Below are 16234 nucleotides of genomic sequence, written 5' to 3'. Positions count from 1 at the left end.
AGCCCATTCACAAAAGAGAAAGACTGAGAGAGAGAAAACAATAAAAGAAACGAGAGAAAAGGAAAAACATGAGAAAGAAAAGCTTTAACAGGAAAAGAAACTGCGCAGAGCGCAGCGCTGACCCGGCGGGGACACACCTTAGGCTTGCGCAGGCCCCGGCAGGGAGTAGCTCGCGAGGCCCGCGGCTCGGAGCCCCCGGAGACGTTGCAGAGGTTTACAGAAAGAAACGAAATACACCCTCTCCTTCAGTTCTGGGAAAAGGCGCGGGCTGGAGCACAATAGTTTTTGGGGAAGCGAATGCGGGCGTCCTGGGGTGCGCCTTGGCAGCGACTGTGTCCCTAGCAATGCGCTGCTCCAGCCCGGGCCTGCGCGCTGTGTGTGTGGCTTAGTCCTCCAGGGCCTGGGTGCGTGCCTTGTCCTAGACCCGCCACCTCTTGCTCTCATGCTTCCTAGGCGCCCGGTTATGCCTGCAGCTGCAGCGCGGGGCGGAGGTCCGGCTGGGCGAGGTAGGGCGGTTGTGCGCGTTGGAATGTGCTCAGGCGGTCCCGAGGGCCCGCCACGCGGGAGCCCTGCGCTCTGGGTTCCAGATGCTGCACGGTCTCGGGGAAGTTGGGAGGTATCAAGTAGCACGGTCTCCCCCACCCCCCCACCCCGCCAATGAGAGTACTTATCTAATCCCAAATTGCAGGCGAGTTTTCTTAATGCTCAACCCATAAAACCCCGGGATTAAGAGAAGAAAAAGAGAGGCGAGAGGGAGGAGAATAGAGAGAGACTGAGATGAAAGTTTCTTGTATGCGTCGTAGAGGACTGAGGCGGCCGTCACTAGGCAAATGTCCAGGTGGGAGACACTTGGCCAGAAGCCTCGACCTCTCCAGCAACGGTCGTAGCGCGGGGAGGGCAAGTGGGGGCATCGCAGAGAGAAGGCAAGTCGACTCAGCCCGTGGCCCGCCGGGCCGGGGAAGGAGCGTGGGAGCTGGGCTCCGGGACCCGGATCCAGCATCCAGGTGACCTCGAGGCCAGGCCGTACTCTGGAGGACACTTGGTACAAGGGGAGGGGTTTGGCTCCGGGGACGTGGGATGCTGGCCAGAGGCGGAAGTTCTGCACCGGCCCGCGGGCAGTGCCCAAGCCAGCCGGTTGCCAACGCTCCTCCTCCTCGGCGACCCCCGCTCGCACAGCTTCTTTTCCTGCAGCGCGGGCTTTCGGGTTCCCGGCCTCTCGGTATGCTGGGCTCGCGCCTGTGCTCAGGAGGCAGCCCCTGGGCACAACGCGATGCAATCGGGACACGGCGCCCTCGCCACGGGCCTGACCCAGCTAGTCCTGGGGGCCGCTCTCCGCCGCCGCTGCGGGGCGTGCGGGCGCCACGGAGCAGACCAAATGGGACCCCAGCGAGGTTCCCGCCTGGGGCAGGAGGGGCAGCAAATCTAGGGCTTGGCAGGTCGGAAGCGGCTTGGGGGAGTTGCCTCTCTGTGAGGCTCCTTGGGAGGGAAGGTTCCCCGAATCGAGCGTAAATGGGGTGGGTGATGCTGGCCTCCCAAACGTCAGGCTGCTCTGGGCTGGCGATTTCCGTCTGCCGGCTTGCCAGGGCTTAGAGCGTGCGTCTGAGAGCTTCCCCCAGAGAGCGGGCGCTGGTTCTGCTCTTCTGCTCGAATAAAGAGGGCAAATACCCGATTTCACTGAGTTCCGATAACTTTTCAATAACTTCCTAAAATCTTTGTCGTGAAGAAATTCTACCGTAGCAAGTGTTTATCATTTTGAAAGACTGGCAATTGTAAGTGGCTGCATACTTTCGAACGAATTTATGTGTGTATGTATAAATATTTGTGTGTATGTACACATATATATGCGTATACCTATATACATACATATATATGATCTAGGCAAAAGTGTATTTATTTGCGAGTGAACTGTTTTCTCTCTCCAGACTTGTTGAATGAGCTTTCTTTGTTTCGGACACCTCTGTAGAGGAGTAATGGAAACTACCATAGAAATCGCCAGTTTCTTTCTGTTGCCTAGAACTTCTTAGAAGTTCCTTTTTCCTCACCTCATACACACCTGCAGCGCTTACCCTCTCCACCCCAACCCCCCAGCAATAAACCTTTCTTTTACTTCAGCACCTACAGATTTGGAGGCTATCAGAAGTTGTAGTTCTTCCTCATATGGCTGTAAAATTATAACAATTGAAAATAATAATGTGGAGAATTCATCAAGACATTAGCATTTTTTTCAGTGCTGTGGAATCACAAATTTCCTCAAATCTTTAATAGAAATGACTGTTTATAAATGATAGTTTACACTGCTTAAGAAAATATGACTAACGGCTTTTCAATTCGAATTCCTGTGTCAACAGGGCCCCTCCGGGATGGTGTAAACTTATTCAGCTCCAAATACAGCCCAGTATCCTGCCCAGCGCTCAAGTGGACCATTTTTTTTCCCCCACATGAAAAGTCCTACAGAAACACAAACTTCTCAAACCAGTGTCAAGTTTTCATTGCAAGGAAGTAGCAGAGTGTTTAAGGTAAGAAAGTTTCTGCTTTTATTGAAAATTTATATATGACTTCAGCATTGTAATAAATAAACAGGTAACCATTTTCACAAAAAAATGACAGTGCTATGCTAGAGAAGAAAATATTAACTGGGGGATTTACTCATAGTGGCAAGACAAACTTTTATCAATACAGAATAAATATTAACAGCATTCTTGAGCCAATGTTGAAATCCAACAAAATGTAGGAACCAAGCTAGATGTAATAAATAATTATCTAGAGAAAAAGATGGCGCATTCTCAGAAGATAAGACTGTCTTTGTAAACTGATGCATGTCAATTAATACCATCTTCACAGCTCACCTTCAAATCACAGGACTTGTCTCAGGCTATGTTAAAGGGCAATCATCCTCTGAGGAAAGCAGAGGAGAGGAACTCTATTATCCTTAGAGTGAAATGCAAAACAACTGCAGAAAATCCCACTGGTAAATAGAACACAGTTTAATAAGTAGAATGAATATGATCTAACTATAAAATTTAGGTAACAGAGTCAGTGTTACATATGGCAGGACTGGAAAAAAAATCATTCATGACATTTTTCTTATTCCCCTCTTACCCCCCTCCCACCGTCATTATGCTATTAACAACAACAAAAAATGTTTTCAATTTCTTCCTATCAAAAAGTGAGGGAAAATACTGAGGGAAGGGTTTTCTTTTCTTTCTTTCTTTGAACAGTTTCTTGAACACTCGTAATACCAATCATTCACAAGGTGTCTGTGCAAATCTATCTCACATGATTTCAAGGAAATGATTAACTCAACAAAAAAACCCTTTAAACAAAGCTATTTTGGAGTTCTGTCTATTATCTGGAAAGGAGGGAGGAAAAGGGGTGGTGGTAAAGAAGCATAATCCAGCCAAACAAAATGTTAAAAGTTTTAAATCAACGAGTCTGACATTTTCTGGTCTGGGGACCCAAGACTAAAATGTTGGGAAAGATTCTGGTTCGGCTGCTATTGAAGAACACATTTCTCTTCTTTCTTGGCCATCTTGCCTTTGTTTTGCTCCAGAGTTCGCTCCAAATGCTCATCTTCTTCTTCGGCCCTGGAAGTCAAATAGGAAACAAAATTATTTTTCTTCGTGGAGGGCAAAGCCAGCATTCCCCTCTCGCCCTGCATTCCGAGCCCCAGCGGGAATGGGCACAGCGGGGCCAGCGGGAGGCTGCCCGGGCCCATTGAGACCTCTGGACTGAAGTTTCCGCAAACTTCTCGGCCCCTCAGCAGGCAGCAGAGCCTGGACCCCGATCCCACTGCCCACTCACTGCTTCTCCTGCGCGTCCAGGTCCCTGACGAGCGCGTCGCGCTTGTTCACCAGGGCCACCAGCTCATCCAGCAGGAGTTGCTCCCGTCGCTTCTGGGCCTCAGTCTTCTGCCAGTCTGCAAAGGACCGAAGGCTCGTTACTCACCCGCGGGACACTCGCAACCCCCCCCCCCCACACACACACCCTCCCTTCCCGCCTTTTCAGTTTCCTTGTACTCCGCAAACCATATTACAGAGGCACTAGCTAGTGTTCTGTGGGGTGTTTGGCCAGCGTGGTAAGGTTTCACCCCTAAAACCCTGCTTTCTAAATATTTCCCCGCAGATGGAGATGGCTACCGCTGAGCTGGACCCTGCAAAAGAGACCAGGTGTGAACCATTGGCTAGCCGGAGGTGCGCACCTGATTTCCGCCCAAGTAGGGGAGGGAGAGCTGGAGGCCTAGAAGAGGTCGCCCAAGGCTTGGTGGTGGTGGATGTGGGTAAATGAGGAGGCGGGAAGCAGAGATGGGCGATAAAATCATTCTGAAAGGCTAGAGAATCTGCCTGAGAACCTATCCTCCTCCCCCACCCCCAAGCTACCCTGTACAGCCCCATTCTTCGCTAATTTCCTCTATGCTCTATTTTAGCAGTTGGATGTATCTCACACTGGGCGCCATATGCTTCACAATAACTTTAAAAGTAGTGAATCGGCTAATTAGCATTTTCTTTGAAGTAAAAAATAAATTTGCTCTGCAATATTACACTGCAGCTCTCGATCGCATCACAGCCAGTTTTCTTTTGGAGAGGTTTGCTGGGTGGTTTCAAATCAAAGCACTTTTGCAAATGAAAAATTACATACTTCTTTTTGAAATTCCATGTTAAAGGTTGGAAAATCTGATGGGCAGTGCTCTTTCCATGGGTAGGAGTTCTTTTGGATGGTTTTGGACCCCAATTAATATATTTCCTAATCTTTGCTGGCCTGATAATTTCCTTAAGATGAGCAGCAGTTTGGTTTAATAAAAACAGGACCTAATCGAACATTTAAAGCATTTCTGAAACCAAAGCCAACTGCTCTCTGGCCAGACTGTAAGGGCTTGTAGCTGTCAATCAACCCCCAGTCTACCCCGCCTCCCTCATTAGGAAGGTAAACAATGAAAAGAAGAAGTAGATGATGAGGCAGATAGGAGAACAAATGAGGACCTAGAGGGAAACAGGACACCAGCTTAAAAAAAAAGGCATGGCCACTGACTCATGCAGCCCCCATCCTCCAGCAAATGCACTTTCCAAAAAAGAGTGGAGTGCAATCCTTTCGGGTTTCTCCCTTCTCTCTCCATTGCCCTGGGCAATCATGTTAAAACTCACATGGCTGGTGCTTATTCAGATAAACCTAACAATGCACACCGCTGGTTACCATGTGAATCTTCACAAACCACACAAGAATGTGCTGGTTCAAATCCCCCCCACCCCCTCCAAAGCAAAATTTATTCAAGACAGCAAACTGCTCAGCAGCTATATGAAAGCAAGTGGTGCTAGAGGGAATTTTATCTTGTATTTACGAATTAAAAATTAGATGCATCATCATGCAACAGAGGTTAGAATAGCAGCAAGAAGCTAGAATAGTTTATTCAGTTTTATCACTATTCTTTTCATTATAAGCTCAAATACATACATATACATATGAAACATACCATATATTAATTATCCACACTTGATACAAAACATCACACAAATAAATGGTCACATCACATTCTTATTAAAAAAATGAAATATTCTGTAGCATGGAGAGGAGTAAAGAAATAATTACTATGAAAAGTTTTTCCTAAATGTAAGAATTTAAAAAATAATAACAAAACAGCAAAGCTGAAGAAAAGCCCTATCATTTTATTCTTTGGATTTAAATGCAACTGAGTTTCAACAATGCTGGTCAATTTTCTAATCTGGTTCTTGTTCTTAATCAGTCTCATTCTACACAGTAGATGTATTAATAACCTCTCTAGGGTGGAAAGATCTTAAAGGTCATCTAGTTTAATTTCAGGTAACTGTACTTCTAGAAATGTTAACTCAGAGAAAACCCTGCTAAAAGATTTGTAACTAAATTTTACAATTATTAAGATTACTAATTTTGATGAATATTAATTTTTCCAATCCAACCACAAGAAATTATTCTGATTATAAGATTTAATTTATAATTCTTTACTTCCAAAACATTTTGATAAGAACTTCACAACTGGGAAGTTTTCTCCACTATCCACTTACAAGTATAATTAAATAGAAAATTACAAAATGTTTTAAAATCAAGAAAAAAATAAATTTTAACAACAGACATAATTTTATTAATTATTTTTCCTTTGCACCTGAGCAGTGACTTTTAAGGCTTTTATTAATAACTAGAAATATCAAGACTTTTTTAATTAAAAAAATAAGATTTTAATAATGTGGATAAGAGAGAAAACTCTATTTTTAAAACCCCTGAAGTATTGAATAATTTAAAATTTTTTAACTTTTCCTAGAAATTAGTATTCTTCAATTTCCCATAACTGTAACAAACACATACTTAAATTATGAATATTTAGGTAATTTTCATCATTTTAGTCAGATTTAACATTAGAATTTAAAATATTCCAGCATAAATGTATAGCATTTTTCATATTAAATCTGTCAGTACAACATTGATATCTATCTACAAAATATTAGTCAATTGTAGAGGCAATAGCTATGTGCAGTGAGTACATTTTATATTAGCAAAACTACTTTAACTTTGTATTTGCTTTCTCCTGGGAGTAAATTTATACACATACACACATATTTGAATGCTAATTTGGGAAATTAAGTAAACTATTTTGATGATTTTAAAGAAAATTTAATATCTTTAAAATTGATCAAGATTCACATTTGTATGTTCAAGTCGAAATTTAAAAATTAGAAGAAAATCCCCTTTTAAATAGCTTCACCAACACATAACATCATGTTTTAAAAACTTGCATCTAAGTTTATGTTACCTGTTATGCATTTTAAGAAAGGATTAGTCACCTACAACTCCAGTCACCGCTGGCTAGATGTACACTGACTTTGGCTTGGACAGACCAATGTGGGTTCTGATTAATTTAAAGATTTCAGTGTACTTTTGCTACAAAAGCCATATCCTCTCGCAACAAATAGGATTAAGTTTTGATGCTGCATTTGAGCCGAAGTGTTGAAATAAAGAGATTCTATTTATGCCCATCTGTGCTGAGCTGTTTTGCTAATTTTAAAAACTCTTTTTTATATATAGGGCCAATTATTCATTCCCTGATTCAGTTTATTTGCTGAAGTTGATAATTACCTTAGAAAAAAGGCAGAAGAAATACCTATAAACACTTTAATAGAAAGGACCTAAAGTTCTTGTAGTAAACCTTCTACCTTGACACTATAAATAAGCCTGGGACTTTGATGAAAATTAACACTAGTTTTGTAAAGAGCACATTGGGGGATTGCAGTCAAGTCTTATCTTTAGTTCCAGTCAACTAGCAATCCTGAAAGAGTTTGCATCATCATCAGAGCAGGCCATTTGATAGGATTCTACTGCTGTACCTAATCAATCTATGGAAGACTGTGGCTGTGCTGTGTAACAAAGCTAAAATAGATTTACAAATGGGGTTTTAGGGGATAAGCTCCTCCACGGGATTACATATTGATTTTAAATATAAAAAGCTTATCATATAAACCATAACTACAAAAATAGTGAACCTATGCATAAATCCCTTTAGAAGAGCACCCACTTCAAACTCTAAGCCAAGAATAAATCAAGATGTACAAAATCCTAGAGAAGATCCATTTCTTGTGCAGAAAATGAACATACCACTTTCTAAAAGCCCACCCCAATGTGTGCAGAAATAAATTTACCTTTCCTGAGGGGACATTAAATAATCTGGAACAACACACACACAAAAAAACTATAGGAAAAGTATCTAAAAGATATTTGTTAGCTTAAGGGATCCTATAACTTAGCACGGTAGAGTGAAACTCCTGCTATGAAAAACACCTCAGGAAAGAAAGGTGAAAAACAGGCCAAAGTGATTATGGATTCTCAGAAGAATGGATATATTGAATATTATTTTTTCTTTTGCTCTGAAAGCAAGCTTTTAATACTTCTTTCAGTGTGCTATGGCTATTAATATTCTGTGCTTTTCTCCTGGTGAATGGTTTCAGCTGCAGATTTATTTGAAAAGATTTTAGTTTATTTATTACGAAAACCATCTTATAGCTACTACATAGAAGAGACGGGAAAGAACAGAAGAATAAACTTTAAAACAAAGGAAAGCAAAACAAAATCAATCAGTGTTGCCTGTTTGCATGTTTTTCTGTGGTGTTTTAAAACTCCAAAAGGCTACTGAACTGTATGTGTGTCCATTCTCAGGGTTGGCTTAGAGGACACTGTCTTCACTGGACTGATGGTCACAATTGACAGTACTTCTCCAGGACAGCCCAGCGTTGTACTGCCCAGGATAATGGGATAGGCCTCTCTCTAAGAAAGTGTCTTTATTTGTAATGAACAGGCTGCTTCTTTCCTCAAGTCTTTTTTCCCTCAACCAGCAAAAGAAACTGGCTGAGATTTAAGGCACAACCACATATGGGACAATGCTATTAATTAAAAAATAAAACAAAACAGAGTTTGAAAAAATATGACTTTCTACTGACTGGTCTTCCGTATATACAAGAAGAGAAGGCAGATAAAATGTTAGATTATTTAAGCTTGTAGGTCTGGTATATAGGGACAGGACTGCCAATGAAACTGGGATCTTTTATACATATTGTGGCCCTCCTTTTAAGATGCTATTTGGTAATAATACTGGTTTGGGGATAGAAGCAATATGTGTCTTAAAAGTCAACTGTATTGTATCATGTATTTTAGGGATGGTTTAATTTACTATACATGAGAGAATGGGTAAAAAAAACTTTTTTAATACTCGGTATTGAGGGTAATGTATAATGAATTTATAAAGAATGAACTGTACAATGAGTTACATATTATACAGACTACATTTTATATTACATACATTTTTTACAATTCATACATTTTATATTACACATACCTACATATATACTATATAAATAATATTTGCTGTAACTATCTTTCAAGTGACTATTTAGCTTTCCAATCTCTTTTAAAAAGTATACCCTGACTACAAAAATTATATCAAGAGAAAAATACCATTTAATACTTGTTCATTTTATTTCAATGGCAAGTTTCACAGAACTTCTTAAATAATTCCGACAAATTTAATAGTCATTATCAATGGTATAATTTGATACATTTGGAAAGCCACTTGAAGGAAACTGACTACCTGAAATTTTCTAAATAAAGTAAATCTGATTTCTAAATGAAGATATACAAATGTTGCCAGTCATTTATCAAATGAGATTATGGATATAAAAGTGAAATAAAACTATAAATGTATAAGATACTATTTAGATAATTAGCATGTATTTTATCTAATAACAATATTAATTAAAATATTTAAAAAATGTATGGTTTCATTTGTCTTCCCCTTACAAACTTGAATTTCCAGTTTGTGAACTAATTAGAATTGACTTATTATGGATCAGGTACCTTATCAGGTGAAGAAGGAAATTACCATGGACAGTCAATGGGTTAAGAGGTCAATATAGAATAGGAAAATAAATTTACATTGATTAGACAAAAGGTCCACTTTACAGAGCCCAAAAGATTAGCTTTTAAGCAAGCATCTTTAACTATAAGACCTTTTCAATTAAGCTGTAGAAGGAGAATAGCATTTGAAAACAACTAAGAATTAAAAAAATAATCATACAGAGTAGATATCATAGTTAAGCTAGCTAATGTTTACCATGCTTAGGATTCATAATTCATTTAAAAGCTTGATGAAAAGTGTGAAAGTGTCTCATTTATGCCAATCTTTGCCTACATAATCACTTAATAGGAACTGGAATCTTAAGAACTATAATAGACTGGACAGTGACATTTCTGTGAAAAATCAAAATGATAAATCTTTCCCACACTTCCCCAGTGGAACAACTTTAAATTGCAAATAGCAAAATGTAATTAAATCATTTAACTCCTTATATTTTCCATTTTATTGACATTTAAACTTACTGACAAAAGTTAAGACAATTTTGTGTTTAATAGCAACCATAATGATTATCTGAATTAAGATCCCCCTTAGATTTTATATGACCTATGTTTTTTGACTCCAAGGCATTTATTTGCAAATCCTGTAGGTCCCTAGTCAGACCACACCTTTGGAGACCAGAAGTGTATTACACCCTTTAAATCTCTGACAATTGACACCTCACGTACCTCACACTCCACTCTAACATTTCTTACCTTCAATGGCTAGCATTGCCCGCAATTCCCGATTCAGCAGCTCATACCTTCGTTCTAAATCATGTTCTTTTTCCCTAGGCAAGTTACAAAAGTTCATCAATATGCTAATTACTAAATCATTAAACACTTAAAAGAACCTTTAGGTTACATTGATTTTAGGACTCATAACTGACTTTTCTCTTTAACTTTAAGCTACTCCAAACAAATGATACACAAACCTAAAACCTTCCTTAGGTTGAATATTTATTAGTGCTATTATTTTTCTCCTTCAATTTTGAATTGCACAGAGGTATATTTTAATTTGCAGATAAGTAGTCTCATTCTTCAATGCTTCTTGTATTAAGTGCCAGGTATAAAGCTATTTTGTAAAATCATTTTCATAGTTCACAATAAACACTCTTTGTCTACAACTCCATGTAAAAAGTATAACATCAAAGTACTACCAGTGCAAATTTAATATAGAGACAATTAAAACTCCAGGATTAGTTATTTTTTGTGCTTCTTCATAACTCTTTTATCAAGTTCAGGCATGGCAGAAATGACAAAAATAGATCTTTTCACTAAAATAAAACATGTAAGCCTACTCCTTCCCACACTAGGTGGCATTATATAAGAACATTGCTAGTGAACAAAAAGGAACAAGCATTAAATCCTATAGTGAACTAAATGCTAAGGACTAAGAATGCTTACATTTGGTCTAATCTCCATTTTACTGTAATTCTTGCACTCATAAAACGGTTATTTCTATGTAAGTCTTAATCTTTTATCCCAAAATTTAGGGTAACATCATTTGTAGAATACAAAGTTACTTTTGTCTTTATTAAGAGTTATTTTAATTTTTAACTTAAAATTTGATATTAAATAAATTCCAATTTTATTTCTTTTCCCTTCTAACCCTTAACATATACCAAATCTCCTTTTTGTACACAATGCTTTATTTCTTTATTTCAAAAATTGTTTATATTCATTGGGTTTCTGTATAATAAACACAATTGGTTCTTTTCAGTATCACTATTTTAGAATTCAAACTGTTCAGATGAAAATTGGTCACACACTACTTTTATTTTTATATATAATATACTATTATCTCCAAGGAATAAAAAAGTTAAGCCTAATAAATACGAAACCTGAAAGAAGGCAATGACAGAAAGCTTAAAATTCATCAATGTTGTAGGAAAAACAAGCATAGTCATGAGTACTTACAGGAGAGAGAGCTGGTTCATTCTCCTTATTAAGGCATTTTTCTTATTTACTAACATAAACCATTCCTGCATCATAGCTTCTTCTTCTTCTGTGTTCCTTCCTATAATTCAGAAAAAGATTTCTTATTATATGATATTTACAAGGAAATAGTTTAACACAGTGTTGTTTTTTAACGTGAAACTTTTTAGCTACCCCGACAGTACAAATTAAACTGTTTATAACAACATAAGATTAAAGTCCAAAGCCTGAAAAAAGAAATCAGTATTTAAAAATTCATAAGCCAATCTTCTAAAGCTGGTATTATTCAGCATGTATTTTTCAGTCCCCCTTAACATATCTACACATCATACTAACACTGAGTACAGTCAGAAAAAAAGTGTTCCAACTTTTAAATCCTCCCCAGAGGCTGATTTATTATTATGTTTCAATGAGGAACTTCTGGCACTGACAGACATATGGTCATGATAAAAAAAAAAAAAAAGTTAAAAAATCATTATAAGAATTACAAGACTAGCAGGAAGATCAGAGAAGTCCAGAGATTTTGTGAAAGCTTTCACTTGTAATGACTTGTTTTTTTCTTATTTTCCTCCCCAAAAGTAAACTAAAGATTTATGTGCATATACCATTCTGGAACTCATCATCCCTAATGGGTAAATACTTGCAAATCATTTAAAATAGATTATAAATGACCAGGTTACAAAAAAGGCTTACAGCTATCTGTGAAAAAAAACAACAACAAAACCCAACATTATAATAAACATAATGATATTCAGTAAATCAGAGAACAGTTGAGCAGAGAGATGATCTAAAACTTGAGATTATAAATTTACTGACTGCACATTTAAAATTCACTTTCCCTAATATCCATTCCACCATCTGTACCACTACCACCCTTTAAAGGCCAGTGTATTAAGGATCATGATACACAGTGCATATTTGTTATTGTTCCCATAGAAGTAGGCCACAATCATACTCAAGAAAAATATTAATTCCCCACCATCTCCCTTCCTTTCTCTCCCTTCAAATTGTACCTAGTCAAATATGTAAATCTTTGACTTTTATTCCCCGTGAATTTCACCCATGATTGGTTTATTGTTTTGCTAGGCCGTCATTTGATACTTCAGTTCAACTTCTGTATAGATTCATAGGGTTTACTTAAATATCTAATAAAAAACTAAATATCCCAGCTAAGACTCAATATCCAGCTATTTCCCTAAGTTTTATTTTCTTTTAAAGCAAGGTATTTTCTTTTAACTTTCAAACACACTACCAGTCCATTTAAAAAATTCAAACAATATAGAGGGACAATTGAGTAAAAAGTCAAGTCCTCTTTCACCAACCCCACACTCCCCAATTTTCCACTCTACCTCCTTTCCCCAGAAGTAAATACTATTACAGTTTAGCATAGCTCCTTCCAGACCACATACATACTGTGTGTCCCCGAAAATAAGACTTAGCCAGATAATCAGCTCTAATGCGTCTTTTGGAGCAAAAATTAATGTAAGACCCGGTCTTATATTATAATTATATAAGACAAAGTCTTATATAAGAGCCAGTATTATATTATGTTATGTTATGTTATATTATATTATACTTTATATTAAAGCTGGTCTAATACTAAAATAATACTGGGTCTTATATTAATTTTTGCTCCAAAAGACGCATTAGAGCTGAATGTCTGGCTAGGTCTTATTTTTGGGGAAACATGGTAGCTATGTCTATCACACACATGTATACCTTGTCTAGACACATACAGTGTTCTTTAACGTCAGTGAGATCATATTATGTATTGCCCCGTGCTTTTGTCACGCTGTTTGAAGATCTACTTCATTCTTTTTAATACTTGCATAAATTATGGACGTACCATAATTTATTTAACTATTTCCACATTAATAGAAATTTGAAGAAAAATTCAGAATGAAAATAAGTGTATAAAGAGCTGATTTGTGTGCAAAAGATTAAACATGTACTTCAGAACATTCCTGTAAAACAGATTATCTGTTGTTCGTTATTAGGGAGAAGAGTGAGAATATGTTCCTTCATTAAATGCTGTTAAAACTTTATGGTATGAAGCAGACTTAGGATATATTCTTTTAGAGTATGAACAAAAGTCTTTATTGTTTTACAGTATTTTTAATCTCTCCTTTAGGGTAGCTAGTTGTGTATTCACTTTGGACCATGTGATGTCTTGACACTGGTCATGTGATATAGGCTGCGATAGGAACAAATCCCTGGGTAGCAACAAAAGAAGAAAGAGTAAAAAGAAAAAGCTGAGAAAAAGCTTGCAATTTGGAAAAAGGCCAATTGTACCCTGGTGAAGGCCTTTTTGATCAGTGAAATCACACATGTGTGCAATATTAATAGGCACAGTTTTATGATATTTTATTTCCTGATTAAAGACTTAATTCTTATGTTCATAGCCTAAGTAGCTTCTAAAAATAGAGACATACTAAAACTTTGTTTTCAGTTTAATTTAACCTATAATTGAGGCTTTCAAGCAATACTAGAAGGAACTGGCCTACTCCTAAATTAGCATCATTTTCTTCAATGGAAGACTGCTTCCGTGACAATAACAATATTGGTACTGTGTTATTTTCAGTTTAACTCATGCCTATGATTTTTAGATAAGAATAAAAGAAATCCCTCCCCTAATTGTTGGGAAATAATTAATAATACGAGAGTCTCATGTTGCAAAAGGAAATAAGCCTAACCTTAAGAAATATTTAGACACATTGCTACATAGATTATATAAATTAACTGAAAAAACATATTTGAGGTTAAATCAATTATGTTTCACTAACTTGTTATCTGAGCTTGCCCACAATGATGGAAATCTATACTTAGCCCAGTAATAAAAAAATTAAATTTTCTTCTAATACATCATTACACTATTGTTTTTAGGGATTTAAGATTTTTTAAATTTAAAAAGCTTTTAAAAGCCAGTAAGTTGAACCATTACAAATTAATCCTGACTTTAATAACTGGTTAAAGACCCCTTTAGCTTTATAAGTAACAAAAAATATTAAAGCCTGTGATCACAGTGAGCTTTTCTCATTTCTCCTCTAACCATTTGTTATTTAATCCAATACTAGTAATCCAATTTGTCCATCAGACTTTTAAAGGGCAGAATGCAACTTCCTTAGCTTAGACACTTTTCAAAGTACAATATATTTTTCAAATGAATGCTGGATGTTTCATTTTTCCCAACTGTTCCTAGCTCTAATGCATGAGGAAAAAAAGAACAAGATGAACATTGTTCATACTGATTAAGTAAGAGCTCATTAAAGAGCTGTCAGTGCGGTACTTTGAATATGCATGAAGCATATAATCAGATCTAGTACCGTCACTAGAGGAGAATACGGTAAGTACAAAGGATTGATTTAATTACTTAGAGTGGGCTGTGGTGGTAAAGCAGTCTTGTTAGTGCAAAAAGAAAAGGAGGCTGTATTCTGGCACTGTTAGAAAAAAGGCAGTTTTAGCTTCTGCCACAATACATAATCTCAGAATAAAGCACTTTACATTGTAGCTTAAAATGAAGACTGTCATTATTTTATAAAATGGCCATAAATCATTAATTTTTTTCTTTAAACCTACCTGGTTAACTGCTTCTCTTTCAAAATTATCTTTGATTTCTACTTATAACTACATTTTTGTTACTTTAGAGTCAACACTCATACTTTTTTTAATTTAAAAGTTTTTGTTTTGTTTTATGAACTGAAAAATTAAAGATATAGTATTAAAGATCATTTTGAAATTTAAAAAAGTCAAAATAACCCATTTCAATATACAGTTACTAAAATGTGAAAGCATGGCTGACTTGTTATACTGTCTTTTAAAACATAGTGCCTCATATTTATTATAAATATACAACCAATAGAAACATCACCATAACATTTAAAAGTATTGACTAATTAATATAATCTCTGGTATAACTGCTTTCTACCTTGTTTCCTTAAAGACTTCTGTTTTTTAATTTGCCTCCAGGAGTGCAACATCTTTTCTGACACTGCAGTCTCCATGTCAGATTTTTCTTTTTAATCAATTATTGTAGCTGGACTATGATTTGTAAAAATTATTAAATAATCAAGAATAATGAAAGGAAAAAACTATGTAAATATGACTTCAACGTATTCTTCCTATCACATAGTTAACAAAAACTACTTAATAGAAAGCAGCATAATACACAGCACTACATACATAATGTTAGTTGACTATAGCAACCAATTTTTTATTCCATTTCCTAAAAAAAAACAAAAAAAGACTTAAAGTTAAGATTTAATTTCATTCAAAAAGTCATTCATTCACCGGGAATTTGTATGTAGTTTTCATTTATTTTTTTCAGAAGCAGTACTTTCAATGTAAATTTTTAAATAAATAAAAGCGAAGTTAAAATACTAAAATTTTGAATCGTAGTTTAAAAAGCTGTCCACTAATTAACTTTCCTAATTAATCTGTCACCATAAAGTTATCTATTTAGAAAGATACATTTTTAGACAGTTAACCCTTATATAAACGCAAAATAAGGAACAATACAATTTTAGTGGAACAAAAGATGAATTCAGAGGGAAAGAATGAGAACACAAAAATGTAGACTGTTGTACACATAAACAAATTCAAGATTTACCACCATGAAAACATTAAAGAACGCTGAAATCTTGCCATAGCCCCATAGTGGAGATGGTTGACTAGTGATCACATATGATCCTTAAAGAGCACACCATAGCAAAGCCAAACCAAACGTAAAAACAGAAAATTTGCCATTACAAATCATCTTGATGATATAATTACATGAATATGATGACCTCTTAAAGACATAATATATTACAAGAGAGAGATACATGAAAGTGTCCAACTAACTGGTATTGGAAAAACATATTTTAATAACAAAGAAAGTGAAATCTGGTAGTTATTT

General features: G+C 36.6%; 1 protein-coding gene and 1 long non-coding RNA gene across 13 annotated transcripts in view; one reads left to right on the top strand and one right to left on the bottom strand.

Annotated features, from left to right (window-relative positions):
- The first annotated feature begins 1066 nt into the window (after positions 1-1066).
- Positions 1067-4544, top strand: LOC141571554 (uncharacterized). Of its 3 annotated transcripts, none has more exons than XR_012496384.1 (3): positions 1067-1219; positions 2349-2516; positions 4123-4544. It is a non-coding gene; the product is annotated as an uncharacterized LOC141571554 (long non-coding RNA). The 3 variants fall into 3 exon arrangements; XR_012496385.1 differs by lacking the exon at positions 1067-1219 and adding an exon at positions 1227-1436; XR_012496386.1 differs by lacking the exon at positions 1067-1219 and adding an exon at positions 1444-1769.
- EHBP1 (EH domain binding protein 1) overlaps positions 2511-16234 on the bottom strand; it is a 297963-nt gene continuing 284239 nt past the window's right edge. For all 10 annotated transcript variants that reach the window (XM_074332040.1, XM_074332041.1, XM_019717739.2 and 7 more), the window contains 4 exons: positions 11323-11422; positions 10120-10193; positions 3802-3916; positions 2511-3584 (listed from right to left, as the gene is read on the bottom strand). In XM_074332040.1, the coding sequence (XP_074188141.1) occupies positions 3494-3584; positions 3802-3916; positions 10120-10193; positions 11323-11422 (380 nt within the window). In that variant the 3' untranslated portion in view covers positions 2511-3493. The remainder of the gene's footprint in view (positions 3585-3801; positions 3917-10119; positions 10194-11322; positions 11423-16234) is intronic.

The sequence above is a fragment of the Rhinolophus sinicus genome, linkage group LG05 (genome assembly GCF_036562045.2).
Source record: "Rhinolophus sinicus isolate RSC01 linkage group LG05, ASM3656204v1, whole genome shotgun sequence".
Classification (NCBI taxonomy): domain Eukaryota; kingdom Metazoa; phylum Chordata; class Mammalia; order Chiroptera; family Rhinolophidae; genus Rhinolophus; species Rhinolophus sinicus.
The sequence above is the reverse complement of the archived record's forward strand: the minus strand, read 5'-3'. Positions and strand labels throughout refer to the sequence as shown.